Here is a 24,371-nt window from a genome sequence, read left to right as displayed (position 1 = left end):
AACCAGAAGAGAGAGGGGGCGGGCCGAACCACAGCTCCGTGTCTGAATGGACACACGGAGCAGTAGCTAGGCTTGGGTGCCCCCATAGCAAGCTGCTTGCTGTTGGGGCACTCGACAGGAGCGAGGGGCTAGAAGTAGCATTGAGGGACCCAAGAAGGAGGATTCAGGCAATGGATGGCTGGAACCACTGGAGGCTAGGGGGAGAGAGCCATGGGAGAGGCAGGAGGAACCCAAGCCGCTAATGTCCACAGTAGGATCGGGAGCCGGAGATGGTGGAACCCGTCATGAAGGGAGGTTTCCTGTACCGTCCCTGTATGAACTCAGGCTCAAAGTCACTATGACAAGCTGGGTTCACACAGGAGCAGTGCAGGAAATCACACCACATTCCTGTTCAAATCGCATGCAATTCTTTGCAGTGCCATTTGAGCCAATTTTGTATGGGCTCAAATCGCACCACAAAGGTATCGGTTTCTGTATCAGGAGCATTTGCACAAGTACTTGTGCAAGTACTCGGTATTGGTGTAACCCTACTGTTTTATATTCCAATGTTGGACATGTAAATGTAATAAACCACATACAGTTGGCAGAGTACTTGCCCATCCCCCTTAATCAGCAGCCGTGGTTGAGGAGGGATGCCATTGACTCACAGTTATACTTTAAAGCCAGTGAAGTTCCACTCACCTTTTCCTTTAGGTTTTGCCTTGGGTGTCACTTTCCCACCAGTAAGGGCGGCTAGCTCTGCCTCTAGGTCTCCATCATCTGCATCATCTGGGATTCCCATAATCATATTCTCCGGATTGATGTCTACAAACAAGCCAAGCTACACACCGGAACAATGAAGAGAAGAAAAAAACTCAAATAAGAATTTAAACAACTAAAAGCACCTGAAAGCAGTGGTATACCATCAGACCTATGAACTGCAATGACAGAGTGTTCTAACCACTACCAACTCTACATCGGCTTTTAGAACAAACATAGGGAAGAAACTACCCAATGTCAGAAAACACAGAATATATATCTATCTCCAAACATACATACAGTACATACACACATGCTGTTTTAGCTCTATAGATCATTTTGTGTGCAATGAAAGAAGCTGCCATCCTTTAGACATGCTGCCATCCTTTAGACAGAGTTTTAGGATGCATTTCCAGCAGACTGCCAAAGGCAACGACTACATGTGTTGCTAAGCCTCTATGATTCTAGTAACTGAAATCCAATGACTGAAAGGGACGGGCCAGGGACAGAGATCCTGAGGAAAGTGCTAGCTGATGCTGGATGTCCTCCAGCCTAAAAATTATGCAGGCCTTATCTGACTTGCTGCAGCTTCTAATGCACACTGAGGAGCTCACAGTGTGCAGTGAAATCAGAATAAGCAATTGTAGTACAGGAGAGGAGACTGTACACCTCTGCAATACTAAAGGTAAGGCTAGAGTTCAGCTTTGAGTGCAGAAAAGAACATCCATAAAATCATTAGATGGAAGAACTGTTCCCGTTTCCCACAACAGCCAATTTTATACCCCCTTAGATTTCCGTCACAGTATGAGATAACGTTTGTCAGAATTTGACTGTTCTAGTTAGCATTCTTCCTTCAGATGCTGGAATGTCTGACACTTCAAGCATCATATAGGTGACCTTACCTCTTTGGCTGCAGCTACTCCTTTGCCCTTGAGTGGGGCATTTTTCTTGCCAGGCCTTCTGCCCAGCATTTCGGCTCATGGAAGCTCTGCCCCCGTGCAGGGTGTCGGTGACGTCTGACACCAGGGGTCCTGTGAAAAGAGAACAAGTCATTATGAAGAGTTTAACTAAATGGAAGTAAAATGGTGAGAAAGCTGCAAATGAACTTTACTAAACAGGTTCCCACTGCAGAGGATTATGGATTCACAAAGGAATATTGTTAAAATGACAGGGTTAAAGCCTTGCTGTTTCCTGATTATCTGTACATCAGTTCTAAAAAAAACTGACTTCCTGAAGGAAGAGCTCTGTGATATTGTCGTGTACACAAAAAATGTACATGGCCACAAACAAGTTGGAGAATCTCACATACTGTTTAGCACAAGTCCAACTGAGAACATGAAATTACGGTTGCTCGGTGTAGATGGTTCAGTCCCACCAGGTGACAATCTTATGTCCTTCAAACACATGCTGGCTGGACAACCACTCTATTAATTAACAAGGGTTCAAACAGTTAGGCCTTGATCATATGGGTGTACTTAAGCATACACCCCTATGAGGGCCTTGTTTTGCTTGCCCGAGATGCAGGGGTGTTCCATGCATCCGCGTCCATGCAGTCCCATTCCTGTCAAATGGGACCCAGTGGTTGCATGGCCACAGTGACATGCACACTTCCTGCATTCAGGGACATGCACCTGCACCCACATGGATTTCAAATTGGGAGCTGTAGCTATATCTGTGCAGCTACTGCGTCCCAATGGAAAGGAATAAGACTGCCTGCATGGGGATGCATGGAACACCTCTGCATTCTGTACAGGTAAAACACAGCCTTCATACCGGTGTACACATGGGCACCACTGTGTGAGCGAAGATTTACTCACTGTGCCAAAAATGACACTAAAGTGAAAGCACTACTTTTGAAGTCAATAAACACATTGCAGTAATTTAACAAACTTTATTGTTATATGTGCTGTAAACACTCAGATAGGCCACCATAGCAGAGTTTTAAATTGAATGTTAAGTGGCATACACTGCCCTTACTACATGACCTGTAATAACATGAAACACGGCATATCAATTTAAATTTAATACGCTAGTATCTCAAGGGTAAACTGCCAGTTCAATAAACCAAAAAGGATTTGTGGAAATGACATATTTCATAGAACAGCTTTCTATAGATTAACCTCAAGTTTTGGTCTGACTTTCAGGAGAGGTGGAAAGCAAATATGAGAAGCCATTCATTCTAAAGAAATCCTTCCATAGTCATAGGGAAAGATCATTTTAATATTTTACTTGGTTATGGACAGCAGAGCGGTGCTCTATCCAATAGCAACCTTTATGCATAGAAAGCGAACTTTAGGGATACTTGTTTGCCATGGACGGCCTTTAGGCTACGTTCACATCTTGGCGTTGCTATTACAGGCGTTTTTATGGGCGTTTTTGCAGGCGTTTTTGCAGGCGTTTTTACAGGCTTTTTTGTGCAGGCGTTTTTAGATTGACTAGAGACCAATGGAAAACGCCTGTAATCTGCCCAAAAAGAAGCTCATGTACTTTTTTAAACGTTAGGCGTTTTGCTCACAGCGTCAAAACGCTAAGATGTGAACAGGGGCCATTGAAATGAATAGGATTTGTCTTGTTGGGCGTTTTGAGAGCTGATCCTAGAGCAGAAAATGCCCCAAAACGCCTACATGTCAACGTAGCCTTACGCGCACGTCCCAATATACTGTTAGCTCCCTCGATGAGTTTCATAGACCCTGACATAAGATGATATGCTGTGACCCCTCACTGTCTTTCTGGGGTGGAGGGGGGGGGGGGGGGCAACTGTGGATAGAGGAAGCTTTATGTTCTGTTTACATGTGTGATGAGGTTTAATTTTATAGATCTCTTGTGAGGTATTACAATATAGTACTATGGTGACAATTGGTCCCAATATCCAAGGCTATTCTGTTTTTCTGCTTTAGGTTTTTTTTTTTTTAATTGTCCTTGAATAAGTAACAAGGTCTAACTATCTTAGGTAATCCCCAGAAGGTCAATACTAATTGCCGCTTTCCTTTTAGGAACTCCAGTGCCACATAATTACTGTGATACAATTACTGATATGTAGAATTGAAACGCTGTTGTGGGTCATTAAATTGTATTGTACAATGCACAAAATACAGAATAAAAATAAAAAGTGAACTTGGCTGTAACTGCTTCCCAACACTGACCTGTGTATCGGCAATTGCTGGCTTCTCTGGCTCTGCATCATCCATGCTAGTTCAGGCCTGGAGCAGAATGGCTCTTTCACAAAACTCCTGCAGAGTATGAACCTCCAGGGGTCTTCAAACTATGGCCCTCCAGTTGTTCAGGAACTACAATTCCCATCATGCTTAGTCATGTCTGTGAATGTCAGAGTTTTACAATGCCTCATGGGATGTGTAGTTCCGCAACAGCTGGAGGGCCGTAGTTTGAGGATCCCTGCTCCAGACCCTTGTGCTTAAAGTGGTTCTAAAGCATAAACATATTTTTAGCTTAATGCATTCCTTGCATAAAGGTAAAACATTTTTTTGCATCAGCACCCCCTTCCTCCCCAACCCCCCACCTTTTACTTCATTCGATGCAGCGTTGTACACATCTGCAGCTTTTCCTCTCATCACTTCCAGGTTTCACTAGCTTTGCTGGCGCACCAGAAGCCATTGGCTCCCAATGCTGTCAATTAAAGCCAGTAAAAAGGGAGTGGGGGGGGGGGGCCGAGTCCAGCTGTCTGTGTCAATAGAAGCAGCAGCAGGGCCCAGGAGCGAGCATGCACGAGTGCCCTCATGAAAAGCGCCTTCAAATGGAGGCACTGGACAGAGAGGAGGGGGCGGGAGCACCGGTGGCGGCCCCAAGAAGAGGAGGATCGGGGCCACTCTGTGCAACTCCATTGCACAGAGCAGGTAAGTATAGAGATGTTTGTTTTTTTTTTAAAAAATACTTTTAACTTTACAATCACTTTAACGAACTGAAGGCAAAACCTATTTTTTCATTTTGGGTTATAACCCCTGTAGGCTTGTTTTTGCCATCTGTGTCCCATTAGGATCTTTTCCTTCAGTTTCTGCCCCATACCCTTAACAGGATGTGAAAGGAAATCCCTCCAAAGTTAGGGACATTTCTGGTAGTAGCCGGAATTCGTATCACCATTGGAAGATTTCCCCTCTATTCCTAATATAGTGACCACTGAAATGATCGATTTTATTTCACTTTCAGCGATAATGGGCCTCCAGTACAATTAGAGAAAGTGAATCTCTCCACTCTCTTTAATACTGAAAAAGTATTTCAAGTTCCGAATTTTGGACATAGACAGATGTGCAGATTTCGTGACATCACATTCTCCTATCCAGCTTTATCCATATTATCCATCAGCATTTGGCCTGGTGAGATTCAGGCCCCATCTTCTCTACAAAGGGACTAGGTGCCACAAGGCTTCCTCATTTGTGCCTAGACTTATGGGCCATACACACTATAAGATTTTCTGAAGACTTTTTCCTTTAGACTTACCAAAACCATATAATATGAGGTCAAACCTAAACACTTTCAATTTGTATGCAATCTGGCAGGTCCTTGCACTACATAGAAAAGGTAAATCTGAAGGAAATCTAACCACAAAAGTTGGATAGTGTGTATCCAGCTTTAGAGAGCGAGCAGAGGAGTATACTTTAATAGCTCCTGCATGCAAACCTATACTCAGGAATCCCCGAGTGAAGGCTGTAAGGCAGATCTGAACAAATTGTGGCCCCAGGGCCACATCTGGCCCTTTCACTGACCCTATCCAACCCCCGATACCTCCACCTTTTAGCATGCCTCTTTGAACTTATTCACAGAGAAAGCTGAGAGGCACTCTGACAGATGTCCATGTGGAGAGCTGCAAGAGTAAGAAGGAAAAAAGCCTGAGAAGCTGATCGGTACAGCTAGGAGGCTCTGCTCAGGTGGGAGAGCATTGCCTAGGACAGTGGTCTCCAAACTGAGGCCCGAGAGCCAGATGAGACCCTTTGCTTGCTTTTAACTGGCCCTTGGTGTATATTTTCTGCCACTGACATCAACGATGAAGCACTATTCATCCCACTGACACCAACAATGGGGCACTATTACCTCCACTGACACCAACTAATGGGCACTATCCCCTCCACTGACACTAACGAATGGGCACTATCCCCTCCTCTGACACCAACGATGGGGCACTATTCCCTCCACTGACACCAACGATGGGGCACTATCCCCTCCACTGACACCAACAATGGGGCACTATCCCCTCCACTGACACCAACAATGGGGCAGTAGCCCCTCCACTGACACCAACAATGGGGCAGTAGCCCCTCCACTGACACCAACGATGGGGCACTATTCCCTCCACTGACACCAACGAATAGGCACTATCCCCTCCTCGGACACCAACGATGGGGCACTCTCCCCTCCACTGACACCAACAATGGGGCACTATCCCCTCCACTGACACCAACAATGGGGCACTATCCCCTCCACTGACACCAACGATGGGGCACTATCCCCTCCTCTGACACCAACGATGGGGCACTATTCCCTCCACTGACACCAACGATGGGGCACTATCCCCTCCTCTGACACCAACGATGGGGCACTATCCCCTCCTCTGACACCAACGATGGGGCACTATTCCCTCCACTGACACCAACAATGGGGCACTATTCCCTCCACTGACACCAACGATGGGGCACTATCCCCTCCACTGACACCAACAATGGGGCACTATCCCCTCCACTGACACCAATGATGGGGCACTATCCCCTCCACTGACACCAACAATGGGGCACTATCCCCTCCACTGACACCAACGATGAGGCACTATTCCTTCCACTGACAATGGCGCATTATTCATCCACCTAATACCAAAGATAGGGCATTTTTTACTCCCAATCATTACAAAGCCCCTTTACAGTGCAGCCCCCCCCCCCCCTTACATCACAGTGCCCCCTACAGTGCACTCCCCTTCCCATCACAGTCCCCCTTTACAGTGAAGTCTGTTACATTAATGTAAAGGGGCACTGTACTGTAAAGCAGAACTGTACTGTAAAGGGGGGGGGGGGCTGTCATGTGTAGGGGAACTGAGGACACTCTGGGACTGCTTTAAAGCAGAGCTCTACTCAAAAATGGAAGCCCTGCTTGTTTGCACCCTCCACTGCCACATTTGGCACTTTTTGGTTTCCAGGTACCTGCTCCCACTTCTGGGTAAGATCACCACGGCGATCTCCGAGTATGTCCGACCCATCTCCTACTCCCCACCTTCGTGTAAGTGCCGTAAGTAACTGGCAGTGAAGCCTACAGGCTTCACTGCTGGTTTCCCTTAGTGAAGATGCTGGCACATGCAGCCGAAGCCAATTGAAGAATCGACTCGGGGTGTCGATATCACTGAATCCCTGCACAGGTAAGTGTCCTTATATTAAAAGTCCGCAGCAACAGTATTTGTATTTATTTTTTGTCCAGAGGGAACGGTGATATAAAGCGGGACTGTAGACTCTGATATAAAGGGGGGACTGTGCTGTAAAAGGGGGGCTGAGGAACGGCCCAGTGAATATCCCATCACCAACCCCACGCCCCACCCACCACCCCCCTCGTTCCCTGGAGAGGTTGGCTGTGACAAAACTGGTCCCTGGTGCAAAAAAGGTTGGGGACCGCTGATCTAAAGTTTTATTTCTATTTTCATAAAACCGTCACAGACCTCAGTTTACTTAACATGTGACAGAGAAGAAGCAGGAAACATGAAAGTAGGTCACATGGACATTTAATCCAGTGGATTTATTCAGGAAGAGGACACAAAAACAAAAAAATGAGGCAGGGGCTGAATCATAAAAAAAAGGGAGTACGTGAAACTGGAGCAGAAAAAAATACTTTCTTTCAGCTACTAAAAGAAAGAAATAATCTGGTTGGTTGTTGGTAGCAATTCTTTCAGTCTTTTTTTTTTTTTTGCAAATTTCCAAATGAAATATAGAACAAAACAGTTCTCACAGCAAATGAGTAGACACAGATACAGCGGGTACCATAATAAATATAGACAAGATGGGTATAGTACACAAATATCATAAAATTATACTACAAGAAAAACCTATGAGCATCCAAAAACAGCTATGTGTAATGTAAAAATGATTGAGAGAGCATTTTAAAAGAAAAAGTAGAACCAGAAGTAAACACAATGAAAAAGAAGAGCAGTTGAAAAAAGAACGAGCAAGAAAGAGAAGGAGGAAGAAAAGAAAAAGAAGAGGGAGAGAAGAGGTCAGAGGTCATGCGGCCAACACATTTCAAAAAGACAATCATATGTCCAAAGGTAAAGGCTAATCAGCATTGCAAAACAGGTTAGGAACCTGAAATAGTAATAATATACAGAGTCTAAGACCTAAAGTGGTTCTAAAGCCTTAAGACTGCATTCACACATCAGCGTTCTGAATTGCGGGCAGATTTGCCACAATTCTGATTCTGCGATTTCAAAGCGAATGACAAATTGTAGGATGTACATTTGAGATGCCGTTCATTTGAATGACACCTAAAATTGTGGTGCATGTCGCTCAAAAGTAGTTCCTGAAATCCCGCAATTCGTTATTCACACATCGGCCCTTTGAAATTGCAGGAAGAATTATGGCAAATCTGCCCACAATTGCTGAAGTGTGAATGAGGTCTAACGCATTCTATGCATGAAGGTGAAAAACCTTCTGTGCCGCAGCTTCTCACCTCCTTTTTCTTACCTGTGCCACATCCGATCCAGCGATGTGCATTAGCGCTCCCACCCCTGTCTCGCTCCTCATTGGGCTGATCTTAAGCAGCGGGAGCTGTGACACATGAGCGGGGGGCGGGGCCAAGTCCATTGTCTGTGTCAATAGACACAGCAGAGGGGCCCTGGAGCGAGAACGCACGGGTGCCTCCATGGAAAGTGGCTTTCTGTGGGGGCACCTGCTGAAGAGGAGGGGCTTGGTGCACCAGCAGGGGACTCCAGAAGAAGAGGTTTGGGGATGCTCTGTGCAAATGCATTGCACAGAACATTTAAGTGTAACATGTTTGGTATTTTTGGACAAAAAACAAAGGTTTAATACCACTTTAAACTCGAGCCAATAGTCCCAAATGTTAGAGTGCCGAGTAATTGATCCCCTGGCTATGTGTGTATGCTCCTCTCAATAGCATAAATCATCAACCTTGCAAAGCCCTTGGGATAGTGAAGGAACAAGTCTCTGTCCCCAGAAAGTAGGAATTAACGTGTTACTCAACCCAGGAGCCTGCTTTCATTATATCTGCTCTTCCACACTACACAGAAGTGCAATTTTTTTTTAGTAAATATAAACTGCTAAATACATTTTTTTATCAGTAATGTAAAGCAGTCTTGTGACTTCTATCAATGTTTGGTTAAGCTTGTAGGAGGTGTTTTCATTCTTCTATGACTGTCCTATGAAACTGAAGGACGACTGACCCTCTGTCTCTACAGGGCCGATTGGAGACTTTTAGGTACCATAGTTTGTCGCCATTCCACAAGCGTGCACAATTTTAAAGCATGATATGTTCGGTATCTATTCACTCTGCTTAACACTATCTTTCACATGATACAAAATAATTAGGCTAACTTTACAGCTTTTTAAATCATGAAATTGTATTTCTTACAAAACAAATATGCATCTGAAAGACCGCTGTGCAAATACTGTGCGACATAAAATATTGCAACGATCGCCATTTTATTCTCTAGGGTCTCTGTTAAAAAAATAAAATATATATATATATAATGTTTGGGGGTTCTACGTAATTTTCTAGCACAAAAATACTGATTTTAACTAGTAAGCAACATATGTCAGAAAAAGGCTTAGGCTCCAAGGGGTTAAGGATTTAGCTGCATTCAGTAAATTGAGGGGTTAATGACTTTTTATATCGGTCTCTTGGTTCCGTTGTACAATTGTTCCAGTCTTACTGCAGTACTGATAAATCAGTTCAATGGGTAGAAAGCATGGAACTGAAAGGTACAGAGCGTGCATGAACAATCTCAATGCACCAGAGCTCCACAAACATGACAGCTCAGCTAAGAATCTTTGTAACTAAGGCAAACAGAGGAGGAGATGGGTGGTGCTGTTTACAGGAAACCTGTCATTAGGGAATCATGTATTGCTGCCATGGTGAACTATTCCTTTTACAAACACTAGAACCAGGTGAACATACTGGCCCAGGGCCGCTGTTAGAAATCATGGGGCCCCGTACAGCCTACCTAAGGGAACCCCCCCGACCCCGCCCACCTCAACAAAACGCAGCCTTGTCCTCAAGTGATATTTGTTTTTCTGCTGCCTGTTATAAATTTGATTAGACTAGGCTTCAAACACACCTGAGATCATCCCTTTTTAATGAGAATGTTGCCGCTGACTTTAAGGCCCCTTTCACACAGGCGGACCGTTCAGATCCGCCTGTTCGTTTTTTTGGCGGATCTGAACGGTCCCCCCATGCATTCCTATGGGGCATCGGATGTCAGCGGAGACATGTCCACTGACATCCGATCCGTCAAAACTGGACGGATGGAAACCCTATTTTCCATCTGTCCAGCGGATCGGATCGGATGGGATCGGATGAGAACGGACCGATGGTCCGTTCCCATCCGATTTCCCCCATAGAGATGCATGGGAAACTGACAGCTGTGTTTCCACACACAGCACAGGGACACAGCTGTCATCCTTCTGCTCAGCAGAGAAAAGCGGAGTCCGTTTGACGGACATAGTGTGTGAAAGAGCCCTAACGCATACATTTTCTTTAAAGCATAAGTTGACCCAATTTTAGGATGGAACATGTAACATGGTCCAAATCCTGGATTTCAGTGTGTGAATGAACTACAAGGTCCGACATCCTTTGTGGCTGTCGGCTTATAGTTCTCAAAGACCTACAATGGTGCTGTGGAGTGCCGTGGTAGTTCATTGATTTCTTGTCAGTGTATCTGCAAACCTGTACAGGATGTACAGGTACACAGATATACTGACAGATCTGAAGAAGACCTGCATGGCACCAGGGATATGCTGATCGCTGGTGCAATGCTTTACAGGCTACAAAAGAAAAATATAATAAATGCACATTTTTTTACCTGCAAAAAAAATGTGCATTTATTATTTTTTGTCATAGGTGAACTTATCCTTGAAGCCTTAAGGTACATCTATGATGCCTTTAAATCAGCTGAAGCACGCACTCCAATAATTATTTAAAAATCTTTATGAGGTTTTTCACACTAGCATTGCTCTTTGAAGAGTGATCTGCATCCAGATCTCTCTTCAGAGAGCATTTATAGAAACAGTTATTCGGGTTCAGTGTTTGCCAACATCCCTGTAAGGTAGACCATAGAAAACTCCCCTGAAGGGTGGGACTTAAAAGGCAATGACCAGGACTGGTCATTGCCTTTAAAGTCCCACCCTTCAGGGGAATTTTTTCTATGGTCTTCAGAGAGCATTTGGCTGGTGGGAAGGAGGCATTGCATCATCTCTTCAGCACCGGTTTTAACCACTTAAAAATCCTGATAACAGTTGAATAGGATTGTGGCCAGCAGGCAACATGGTGGAGGGTCCAGTGGGGATCATTTTTGATGTGCAAAAAGTTTTATGGTTGTGACATATGTACTTTCTATCCCGCTACCTTTCCAGCATAAGGACTCTTTCAAACAGAGCTTCTCTATTTAGCAAGGGATCCGTGAGTGGATTCTATGCTGAAATGAAGCTTATCGGCATAGATGTCAGTGTTAAAACATTTGTGCCAGCTCAGTTTGTGACCACATACACCACACAGTGGATAGGGGTGCACTTGTGATGGCTCTAAGGGTGGCCAGATGTAAATGGAAATGTGTCCATTTACATCAGGCTATGTTTGATCTGTCATGTTTAGGTCTGTATAAATAGAAAAGGATGCAGTTCTTTTCCATTTTTTTAGGAACTGAACAGATCCAGAGGTAGGTGGATGTAAACAGACAGCAGTTCATTTACATCCAGACTTCTGTAGATCTACATAGAGGTCTGCACAAAAAATTGACCGGCAGATCTAAGTGGAAAGCTTGGGGAAATATTTCTTATGGGGGGTTGTTGGGGGCCCTAAAAACACAGCTCAGCCATTCCATTTACTGCCCCCCTAACAAAAATGTAACCAAGCATCTCATGCTTATGATTACCATCATTATAATGATCAGAGCACAGCAGCTGCTCTGTTAGTGTCACTGTCGGTTGCTGATTTTGTTATGGCTGTACTGTGTTACAATCTGTAACATACAGTACAGCCATAAAGATAACATAATCAGCACCCAACAGCAATGTGACACTGTGACAGAGCAACAGAGCAGCTGCTGTGCTCAGATCGTCATAATGATGGTAGGCACACAGTGGGGAGTCGGGGAGTCTACCTTCCTTCCTTATGTCCAGTACACACGATCCGAAAATCGGACGACGTTCCGTCCGTTTTTGTTTGGTTGCTAGGAACTCTCAATTATATTCGCAAATGGGAGAGGTTACTTATGATACGAATTATCTCGGACGATGATTCAAAAGCTTCCGGTATGCGTAACCACGCTGTAGAGTGTGAGGGGAAATGTTGTCTACTGCTCATGCGCTGTCTACTGCTCACCACTTTTTTTCGGACGAACAACACACTGATAATACGATTATCGTACGATGTGTTATAATACGATCAAAATTTTTATGCTTGCACGACCGGGAAATATCGGGCGAACTGTCGTGATCGCCTCTCGTAAGCTGTGTACTAACGATCAGATTATCGTCCGATCTTTTCACAAGCGTTATTTTTCGTCCGATTTTCGGATCGTGTGTACGGCCATTAGTAGTCAGGGTCATTGTGTGAGGCTGTGCAGTGCCACCCGCCATCCTGCAGTGCCCTCTCAGCCTCCAGCCCACCTCACATCAGTCTCTCCTTCTGTCCATGGAACTTACTGAGGGAGCAGTGTAGAAATAAATCACTCAGCCAGTGAAAGCATAGGCAGTGGGTGGCCATGACCGAAACTATGATATGGGCAGCGCATGTGCTTGTCTCCCTGTGCCCCGAAAAAGGAAAAAAAAGTCCATCCTCTGCTGACATCTCCTGGGCCCCTATGTTAACCCAATGGGGCCCAGGAAAATACCATCTGATAAGCAAGTTGAAAAGGGTATGGTTTAGAAAACACTTTTTATTTATTTAGGCAGAAATAACTATAAAGCCCTCCTGCTGGACTGATAGAGCCCGGGCCGGACATCAGGTCCGCCCGGGCACACGCGCAGGGGGGGGGGGTCCGTGACCGAGCAGGAGCGCGCATCCGGCGGCGCGCGCTCGCTCCCCAGAGCCTCACAGGCTAGCGACGTAGCCCTACGTCGCTTTGCCTATGAGGGGCTGACCGCCGCAGTAAATAGTCGTGCGGCGGTCGGCAAGCGGTTAAAATCACGACAAGTCGCACCCCATTTGTGCATTTGTAACCGTTCAAATCGGTGCGATCAGACCTGCACTGATTTGAAAACGTTTCCTGCACTATTTTTGGCAATTTCATGTGTGTCTTGCATTAACATCTGTGCATAACATTGCACAGATATCAGCAAGCCGCTTCTGAAATCGCACTGACTGGTGGCACTGAAATTGCGCTGAAGTGGCGCAGTTTCAAAGCCGCATTCAGTATGAACAGGGGCTTAAACCTTGTACACACTTAGCTTTTTTTCTAATCAATCCAGCGGGTTAAATGAAAAAAAAAAAAAAAAAAAGACAGCTCCGGTTGGAGCCGCTATACTAACTATACGAAGTTAGTACAGCAACCTCCCCCACTGAGCTGTTGTGTTCTGACAGGGGGAGTTGGTCGGCTGCTGGTTTTGCAGCATGCACGTCCAACAGAAGCCGGACAGACCAACAAACACACAGGCTGAATTTATGCGTTTTTTCTTTTTTTTCGGCGTTAGGCAGGTCATGGGTTATGCAATCTTCTTTCCTTCTACCACAGGTCAAAAGAATGAAAAGAAAGACCAAAAGAGCACTGGTCTTATAAAAGGGGTTCTGCCAACATCCCAATAAATACCAGAAAGAAAATTGGTACCCCAGGGGGACTTTTCTGGCAGATTTAGAGCCCATTCAGACTAGCGCGACTTGTCAGGCGACTTGTCAGCCTGACAAGTCGCGGTAGGTCGTGGTCCATTGAGTAGTACAGGACCCGTTCTAATAGGAGCGACACAAGTCGCTCCGACTTAGAAAAAGGGTCCTGTACTACTTTGGGGCGGCCTTGGAGCGACTTGCATAGACTTCCATTATGTGAAGTCTCTGCAAGTCGCACTGAAGTCCTTGTGCACAGCGGTGCACGCGACTTCACAGGTCGCCCCCCCAAAGTCGTGTCGCGCCTGTCTGAATGGGCTCTTAGGGAGTAGTAAAGTAGAACAACAAAATATAATAAAAAGTACAAACAAACTTTATTGTAGAACAATCATAATAATGACCACATGGTCAGTGGTAATTGCTAAGGTAAATGCAGACATCTGATGACATACAAAAATGTAAACAGAGCACCCTCTAATACAGAGATGCAGGAGCACCAGATTGGCCAAGGTAAAGTGTCAGGCCAGAATCTTGGTGTTCACAAGGCAACCCAATGCGTTTCGGAGCTAAATGTTTTTTCCTTCTTCAGGGGAGAGGAGGGGTGCCAAAGTTATACAGTCATCATGAAAAAGTACATATAGCGGAAGTGTATTTCCATGCAGTACATAGGTATGACCACTAGACTAAACCAAAATAGTGTAGGTGTAGCCACTTCCATCTGCACATGCAGGGACCGTCTGACAGTTTTACCCATGGGAAATTGGTTTTATGGATCAGCATTCGTGTGTACTGGTCAGTGGAAGTCCGTCATAACTAGTGAAAAGAAAGAAAATTGATTGATTCCCCCATTAACACAGTCAATGTTAATGGGGGAATCCCTCCCGCAGTGCTATTGTGTTCTGCCAGCAGGGAGCCTTCCCTGCCAGAAGAACACAATGATCACTGCTAGTGGCTATAGCCGGCGGCACTAATCATTCTGGAAAAACCTGACAGACTGGTTGTACAGTCATCGATAGATCGACTTGTGTCTGTCCCTGCTGAACCAGCTGAATTTCGAACCATGTACGGCCGCCACACCCCTTATCCCTCTACCTCATTTGTTTGTAAACTTCATTGTGCGTTGGTAATCCTTACACAAAGGAAACAAGGCACGGTTATCTTGGATAAATATTTCTGTTTGGTTACATTAACAATTCCCACATCTGCACATGTAGTGGTATTTTCCTGTATAAAGTCACAACTTTAGATTTATACAAATATTTTTCACTATCAACGTATGCTTAGGCTGCCTGTGGATGGGTTGGCGTTACTTAAAGCGGAGTTCCACCCATTTTTGGAACTTTAGATCTATGTAATCCCCTTTAAAATGGCTTTTACCAATGGAAACTTTTTTTTTTTTGCTAGTAAATACCTTAATTTCTCCTTTGTTCCTCCTCTCCTCACTTCCGGGTCCGATCGGCGATGACGTCATTCGGCCAATCGCAGTGTTTGCTGGGATGTATTCCATTCCAGAAATCTCGCAGGAGCTGAGCTGTACTGAGCCGTGCCTGCCCCGCCTCCTCTCATTGAGTTGTATTGTATGCCATGTATTCAGGCCGTTTTCTGCCCCGCCTCCTCTGTGAGTTGTATTGTATGCCATGTATTCAAGCCGTTCTCTGCCCCGCCTCCGCCCGCCCCCTCTCAGTCAGTAAGGATATAATGATTTTAGTCCTCGCTCACTGAGAGTAGGCGGGGCGGAGGCGGGGCAGAGAACGGCCTGAATACATGGCATACAATACAACTCACAGAGGAGGCGGGCGGAGGCAGGGCGGAGGCGGGGCAGAGAACGGCCTTAATACATTGCATACAATACAACTCAATGAGAGGAGGCGGGGCGGAGGCGGGGCAGAGAACGGCCTTAATACATTGCATACAATACAACTCAATGAGAGGAGGCGGGGCGGAGGCGGGGCAGGGACGGTGTTACAGCTCAGCTCCTGCGAGATTTCTGGAATAGAATACATCCCAGCAAACACTGCGAATCGCCGAATGACGTCATCGCCGATCGGACCCGGAAGTGAGGAGAGGAGGAATAAAGCAGAAATTAAGGTATTTACTAGCAAAAAAAAAAAAAAGTTTCCATTGGTAAAAGTCGTTTTAAAGGGGATTACATAGATCTATGTATTCCAACCTATTAAAAATGGGTGGAACTCCGCTTTAAAGTAGAACTATAGGCAAAACTTTTTTTTTCCATTTTAGATAAGAGTAAGGGAGGGTTATAACCCCGGTCAGATTTTTTTTTTTTTTTGCCATCTGTGTCCCATTGCAGAGATTTCCTTTCACTTCCTGTCCTATAGCCAAAGAGGAAATTCCTGAAAATGTAGGGAATTCTTTGGGGACCCCAAGTCACCAGAACTAGTATCCCCATAGGAAGATTTTCCCTCTGTTACTTTTCTGGGGACAACTCAAAATTTGGGATTTTTTTTTTGTTTTTTTGTTTTTTAACTTTCAATGATAATGGTAAACAGGACAAATAGAGAGGCTGAACCTTCCTAATGGGGGTACGGACAGCAATGATAACCGACAACCATTCTAATCCCTCTCCCTACTATCCAAATCTAAAAAAAAAAATGTTTGTCTTTAGTTAGAAAGATAAGCTAAACAATGTCATTTCCCAAAAAATAGAATCCTATTGAGAAATGACAACTGCTGCCAGCCAGAAGCACTCATTATCGCCCCCTAGGGAAATCGGAAATGACAACTTGTGCAAAAAAGGCTCAACTTAAAGTGGAGTTCCACCCATTTTAGTGACTTTAGATGTATGTAATCCCCTTTAAAACGACTTTTAGGCTGCATTCACATGTCAGCTTATAATCGCGGGCAGAACCGCCGCGGTTCCGCCCGCGATTCGGAGATTTATTGCAAATCGCGGGACGCCTAGCGTTGCCCGTTGATTTGCAATAGCCCCCCAAACGCCGAGCGATGTTGCCGCGATTTACGCCCGCCGAATCGCGGCAACATCGCGCAAACAAAATCGCGGGACGCAATACGCTCCAAAAAAGTACAAGAGCTTCTTTGGAGCGTATTGCGTCCCGCGATTTTGTTTGCGCGATGTTGCCGCGATTTGGCGGGCGTAAATCGCGGCAACATCGCTCGGCGTTTGGGGGGCTATTGCAAATCAACGGGCAACGCTAGGCGTCCCGCGATTTGCAATAAATCTCCGAATCGCGGGCGGAACCGCGGCGGTTCTGCCCGCGATTATAAGCTGACATGTGAATGCAGCCTTACCAATGGAAAGTTCTTTTTGGTTTTTTTTTGTTGCTAGTAAATACCTTATTTTCTGCTTTATTTATCCTCTTCTCACTTCCTGGTCCGGTCGGCGATTACGTCATTCGGCGATTCGCAGTGTGTGCTGGGATGTATCTCAGGGCATGAAATCTCGCATTATTACACAGGAGATGAGCTGCACTGTGTGCTCTGCCCCGCCTCCTCTCAGTGAGCTGTACTGAATGTATTGTAATGAGGCCGTGCTCCGCCCCGCCTCCTCAGTGAGCCAGGACTGAAAGCATTATATCCTCACTGAGCTCACTGAGAGGAGGCGGGGCGGAGCACGGCCTCAATACAATACATACAGTACAGCTCACTGAGAGGAGAGGAGGCGGGGCAGAGCACGCAGTACAGCTCATCTCCTGTGTAATAATGCGAGATTTCATGCCCTGAGATACATCCCAGCACACACTGCGAATCGCCGAATGACGTAATCGCCGACCGGACCAGGAAGTGAGAAGAGGATAAATAAAGCAGAAAATAAGGTATTTACTAGCAACAACAAAAAAAAAAACTTTCCATTGGTAAAAGTCGTTTTAAAGGGGATTACATACATCTATGCAATCCAAGTTATTAAAAATGGGTGGAACTCCACTTTAAAATCACTGCCTGTAAATATTGGCTTCAAATGGGCACCCTAAACATGCCCTTTTTTTTTTTTTATTCAACTAGAAAAAAAAAAAATTTAATAAGTATTTTCTTATAAAAAAGAATAAAGAAAACACACTGGGCTTCCTGTTGCCCATAGAAATATTTCTGTTTCAGAACTCTTTTATCAAATTGAAAAGCTGCAAGTATCTGATTGATTGATTGATTGATTGATTGATATGAGCCACACATCATCTAGAGATCACCAGGATACATTTTGAAAATTTACCAACAAACACAAGAATATCAGATATTCACCATATGCAAAAACAGATCCAAAAACATCAAAACAATATAAGAAGAATACAGTAAGTTCAAACAGAATGAAGTATGGAGTAAGTATGGACAAATGTAAAGTCATGACTGCTTTACAAACTGTACATCCCATGAAATCACTGCCCAGTGTGGTCTGTACTCTGTATACACTCACTGCAAACCAGGAGAGGGAAGTTCTCTGCTGCAGGTCAGAGATAAAGTGCTGATTGCAGAGGGTGAGAAGTAAAGGAGTGAGATTTACTAGGGATGAGCGAGGAGAAGTCTTGTTTGATGCAAAAGTGAGAGGTTCAATTTGTGAAAGTATGCTGAATATGGGGGAGGGGGCAGTGGTCCTGGTTGCTGTGCAAGGATGGAGTAGTAAGCGGGAAAGGGTAGGAGAGAAGAGCATCTGATATCAGTGATATTCTTCTTTGTATATGGAATGTGGGGAAGAGAGAGGGGACGTCACCTAAGGGGGGCTCTGTTTCTAAAATATGAGGGGATCAGTTTTTATGATATGTGGATAAGTTGATTTGGGTGCGGGTAATAAAAAGGAGGGCTCGGATTTTGGAATAATATGCCTAGGGCAGTCATTTGGGATATATGGTATAATTACCAAGGGTCTGTTCTGTTATATTTATGAGGGGGGGGGTGTCAGTTTTGGGTATATGTTCTATTTTTAAGGGGGGTGTCTGTTCTGGGTATATGTTGTTATATTTATAAGCTGGGGGTCTTCTCTAGGTATAGGTTATATTTATAGGAGGGGGGGGGGTCTGTTCTGGGTATATGTTATATTTATAAGGGGGGGGGGGGCTGTTTTGGGGAAATTTTATATTTATGGGAGGGAGGGAGGGAGGTCACATTTTTTGAGGGGGGGGATGTCTGTTCTGTTATATTAGGTTATTTTTATGTAGGGGGGATGTTCTATTAGGCTATATTTATGGAGGAGGGGGTGTCTGTTCTGGGTATATGTTCTATTTATGGGGGGGGTGTCTGTTCCGGGTATATGTTCTATTTATGGGGGGGGGGGTCTGTTCTGGGTATATACAGTATTTCACAAAAGTTCGTACACCCCTCACATTTTTGTAAATATTTTATTATATCTTTTCATGTGACAACACTGAAGAATTGACACTTTGCTACAATGTAAAGTAGTGAGTGTACAGCTTGTATAACAGTGTAAATGTTCTGTCCCCTCAAAATAACTCAACACACAGCCATTAATGTCTAAACTGCTGGCAACAAAAATGAGTACACCCCTAAGTGAAAATGCCCAAATTGAGCCCAAAATGTCAATATTTTGTGTGGCCACCATTATTTTCCAGCACTGCCTTAACCCTCTTGGGCATGGAGTTCATCAGTGCTTCACAGGTTGCCACTGGAGTCGTCTTCCACTCCTCCATGACAACATCACGGAGCTGGTGGATGTCAGAGACCTTGCACTCCTCCACCTTCCATTTGAGGATGCCCCACAGATGCTCAATAGAGTTTAGGTCTGGGGACATGCTTGGCCAGTCCATCACCTTTACCCTCAGCTTCTTTAGCAAGGCAGTGGTCATCTTGGAGGTGTGTTTGGGGTCGTTATGTTGAAATATTGCCCTGCAGCCCAGTCTCCGAAGGGAGGGGATCATGCTCTGCTTCAGTATGTCACAGTACATGTTGGCATTCATGGTTCCCTCAATGAACTGTAGCACTCATGCAGCCCCAGACCATGACACTCCCACCACCATGCTTGACTGTAGGCAAGACACACTTGTCTTTGTACTCCTCACCTGGTTGCCACCACACACACTTGACACCATCTGAACCAAGTAAGTTTATTTTTGTCTCATCAGCTCACAGGACATGGTTCCAGTAATCCATGTCCTTAGTCTGCTTGTCTTCAGCAAACTGTTTGCGGGTTTTCTTTTGCATCATATTTATAAGAGGCTTCCTTCTGGGATGACAGCCATGCAGACATATTTGATGCAGTGTGCGGCGTATGGTCTGAGCACTCACAGGCTGACCCCCCCCTTCAACCTCTGCAGAAATTCTGGCAGCGCTCATACGTCTATTTCCCAAAGACAACCTCTGGATATGACGCCGAGCACGTGCAATCAACTCCTTTGGTTGACCATGTTCTGAGTGGAACCTGTCTTGTTAAATCACTGTATGGTCTTGGCCACCGCACTGCAGCTCAGTTTCAGGGCCTTGGCAATCTTCTTATAGCCTAGGCCATCATGTAGAACAACAATTCTTTTTTCAGATCCTCAGAGAGTTCTTTGCCATGAGGTGCCATGTTGAACTTCCAGTGACAAGTATGAGAGAGTGAGAGCGATAACACCAAATTTAACACACCTGTTCCCCATTCACACCTGAGACCTTGTAACACTAATGAGTCACATGAAACCGGGGGTGGGGATGGCTAATTAGGCCCAATTTGGACATTTTCACTTAGGGGTGTACTCACTTTTGTTGCCAGCAGTTTAGACAATAATGGCTGTGTGTTGAGTTATTTTGAGGGGACAGCAGTTACACTGTTAGGCCTCTTGCACACGACACTCCTGTTTGAGCATCTACTTTTTCTTTTTATTTATTTGTGCGTATTTTCGCGCAAATGTGTTCGCACGCACCCCCTTAACCTTTTTTCACGTTTTTGTTCTTCACTATATGTAAATTGGCATTTGTGCGCAAACGTGCGTATTTGCACCCATAAGGCATAGATTCCTGACCAAAAATTTATTTTTTTACATTTTTTTTTATTGGGAATGTTTTATAGCAGAAAGTAAAAAATATTGTGTTTTATTTTCTTTTCAAAAATGCTGCTCTATTTTTGTTTATAGCGCAAAATCTAAAAACCGCAGAGGTGATCAAGTACCACCAAAAGAAAGCTCTGTTTGTGGGGAAAAAAGGACATCAATTTTATTTGGGTACAGCGTCGCACGACTGCGCAATTTTTCGTTAAAGTAACGCAGTGCTGAATAACAAAAAATGACCTGGTCATTAAATAGGTAAAACCTTCCAGGGCTGAAGTGGTTAAGCTGCAGGGTGCAAGAGGCTTTATACAAGCTGTACACTCACTACTTTACATTGTAGCAAAGTGTCATTTCTTCAGTGTTGTCACATGAAAATATAGAATAAACTATTTACATAAATGTGAGGGGCGTACTCACTTTTGTGTGACACTGTATTTATAAGGGCGGGTCTGTTCTGGGTATATGTTATATTTATAGGGGGCGGGCTGTTTTGGTTAAATGTTATATTTATGGGAGGGGGGGGTCTCTTCTGGATATAGGTTATATTTATTGGGGGATCTGTTTTAGATATACGTTATAATTGGGGGGGGCGCTGCTCTATATATTATATGAGGGAGGGTCTGTTCTGGGTATATGTTACATTTATGAGGTGGGGGGATCCTGTTCTGTATATATACTATAAATTCTGGGGGGAAGGGGTCTGTTCTGGGTATATGTTCTATATATGAGCAGGGGGGGTCCATTCTGGCTATACGTTATATTTATTGGGGGGGGGGGGGGGGCTGTTCTGGGCATAGGTCATATATATGAGGGGGGAGGTCTGTTCTGGGTATAGGTTATATTTATGGGGGGGAGGGGTCTGCTCTGGGCACATGTCATAATTTGAGGGAGGGAGGTCTGGGTATATGTTATATTTATGGGGGGGTCTGTTATGGGTATATGTTATAATTATGGGGGGGTCTGTTATGGGTATATGTTATAATTATGGGGGGGTCTGTTATGGGTATATGTTATAATTATGGGGGGTCTGTTATGGGTATATGTTATAATTATGGGGGGGGGGGTCCGTTCTGTGTATATGTTATAATTATGGGGGGGTCTGTTATGGGTATATGTTATAATTATGGGGGGTCTGTTATGGGTATATGTTATAATTATGGGGGGGGGGTCCGTTCTGTGTATATGTTATAATTATGGGGGGGTCTGTTATGGGTATATGTTATAATTATGGGGGGTCTGTTATGGGTATATGTTATAATTATGGGGGGGGGGTCCGTTCTGTGTATATGTTATAATTATGGGGGGGTCTGTTATGGGCATACGTTATAATTATGGGGGGGGTCTGTTATGGGTATATGTTATAATTATGGGGGGGTCTGTTATGGGTATATGTTATAATTATGGGGGGGGGTCCGTTCTGTGTATATGTTATAACTATGGGGGGGTTCTGTTATGGGTATATGTTATAATTATGGGGGGGGGTCCGTTCTGTGTATATGTTATAATTATGGGGGGGTCTGTTATGGGTATATGTTATAATTATGGGGGGGTCTGTTATGGGTATATGTTATAATTATGGGGGGGGGTCCGTTCTGTGTATATGTTATAATTATGGGGGGGTCTGTTACGGGCATACGTTATAATTATGGGGGGGGGGGTCTGTTATGGGTATATGTTATAATTATGGGGGGTCTGTTATGGGTATATGTTATAATTATGGGGGGGTCTGTTATGGGTATATGTTATAATTATGGGGGGGTCTGTTATGGGCATACGTTATAATTATGGGGGGGTCTGTTATGGGTATATGTTATAATTATGGGGGGGTCTGTTATGGGTATATGTTATAATTATGGGGGGTCTGTTATGGGCATACGTTATAATTATGGGGGGGGGGGTCTGTTATGGGTATATGTTATAATTATGGGGGGGTCTGTTATGGGTATATGTTATAATTATGGGGGGGGGGTCTGTTATGGGTATATGTTATAATTATGGGGGGGTCTGTTATGGGTATATGTTATATTTATGGGGGGTTCTGTTATGGGTATATGTTATAATTATGGGGGGTTCTGTTATGGGTATATGTTATAATTATGGGGGGGTCTGTTATGGGTATATGTTATAATTATGGGGGGGTCTGTTATGGGTATATGTTATAATTATGGGGGGGTCTGTTATGGGTATATGTTATATTTATGGGGGGTTCTGGGTATTACGGGGTGACAGTACAGGGGGAATACACATTCCCGGGAATAGGGGGGTGCCGGTACCGGGGAGGGGGTTCTCCGGTCAGTAGAACGTACCTCAGTACCTGTCAGCGGAGAGCACAGCACCGGCGGGTGTCGGGAGGAGCATGGGCTGCTGGGAGGAGCGATCCCGGAAGCAGAGAGCGGCTGTCATACGGCACGTGATTGCAGTCAGTGCGCATGCTCCGCCCGGGACCGTGTCACGTGCTCACCTGCAGGAATGTGTCATTCTCTGTGACACCTGTGTGCGGGGACAGGAGGGGGCGGGGTCACCATGTACAATTCGCACAGCTCTTACCTCTCTATGTACTGTGATAACTGTCTGTTTTATTGAAGGCTAATAATCCATGCTGCAGGTCGTGTCCTGCACTGACATGTGCAAACCACCAAAGATGAATGGCATTGGCACTATGTACCATTATAGCCGCATCTTTTTAAATATAATTCAAATTTCATCCGTATTTGCTTCAATTTTGTATCCCAGCATTTGGAAACATCTCCAGCCTTTTTTGAATCCACATAGTTGCCAAGTTCTTAAAGTCCGTGGGACAGTCCGGGGATTTAGGAGATTTTTCCTGTAGTGTCCGCGTCCAGAGGGCTTTCCTGCAGGATCTAGGACATGGTGCTGAGTGTCAGCGGGGTGACCAATGCTAGGACATAGTGCTGAGTGTCAGCGGGGTGACCAATGCTAGGACATGGTGCTGAGTGTCAGTGGGGTGACCAATGCTAGGACATGGTGCTGAGTGTCAGCGGGGTGACCAATGCTAGGACATGGTACTGAGTGTCAGCGGGGTGACCGATGCTAGGACATGGTGCTGAGTGTCAGCGGGGTGACCAATGCTAGGACATGGTGCTGAGTGTCAGCGGGGTGACCAATGCTAGGACATGGTGCTGAGTGTCAGCGGGGTGACCAATGCTAGGACATGGTGCTTAGTGTAAGCGGGGTGACCAATGCTAGGACATGGTGCTGAGTGTCAGCGGGGTGACCAATGCTAGGACATGGTGCTGAGTGTCAGCGGGGTGACCAATGCTAGGACATGGTGCTGAGTGTCAGCGGGGTGACCAATGCTAGGACATGGTGCCGAGTGTCAGCGGGGTGACCAATGCTAGGACATGGTGCTGAGTGTCAGCGGGGTGACCAATGCTAGGACATGGTGCTTAGTGTAAGCGGGGTGACCAATGCTAGGACATGGTGCTGAGTGTCAGCGGGGTGACCAATGCTAGGACATGGTGCTGAGTGTCAGCGGGGTGACCAATGCTAGGACATGGTACTGAGTGTCAGCGGGGTGACCAATGCTAGGACATGGTGCTGAGTGTCAGCGGGGTGACCAATGCTAGGACATGGTGCTGAGTGATCAATGCTAGGACATGGTGCTGAGTGTCAGCGGGGTGACCAATGCTAGGACATGGTACTGAGTGTCAGCGGGGTGACCAATGCTAGGACATGGTGCTGAGTGTCAGCGGGGTG

The 24,371-nt window shown here is 45.2% G+C and overlaps 1 protein-coding gene across 2 annotated transcripts in view; it reads right to left on the bottom strand.

Annotated features, from left to right (window-relative positions):
- The window catches only part of CC2D1B (coiled-coil and C2 domain containing 1B), a 74,147-nt gene extending 51,069 nt beyond the window's left edge, over positions 1-23,078 (bottom strand). Inside the window, exons 1-3 of one of the 2 annotated variants that reach the window (XM_082265313.1) lie at positions 22,961-23,078; positions 1,641-1,769; positions 682-820 (exon numbers count right to left, since the gene is read on the bottom strand). In XM_082265313.1, coding sequence (XP_082121439.1) covers positions 682-820; positions 1,641-1,709 — 208 coding nt within the window. In that variant the 5' untranslated portion in view covers positions 1,710-1,769; positions 22,961-23,078. The remainder of the gene's footprint in view (positions 1-681; positions 821-1,640; positions 1,770-22,960) is intronic. The other variant, XM_082265314.1, reaches the window with a different exon arrangement.
- Positions 23,079-24,371: the final 1,293 nt, after the last annotated feature.

Source organism: Pelophylax lessonae (assembly GCF_965119305.1).
Source record: "Pelophylax lessonae genome assembly, chromosome: 8".
Classification (NCBI taxonomy): domain Eukaryota; kingdom Metazoa; phylum Chordata; class Amphibia; order Anura; family Ranidae; genus Pelophylax; species Pelophylax lessonae.
The sequence above is the reverse complement of the archived record's forward strand: the minus strand, read 5'-3'. Positions and strand labels throughout refer to the sequence as shown.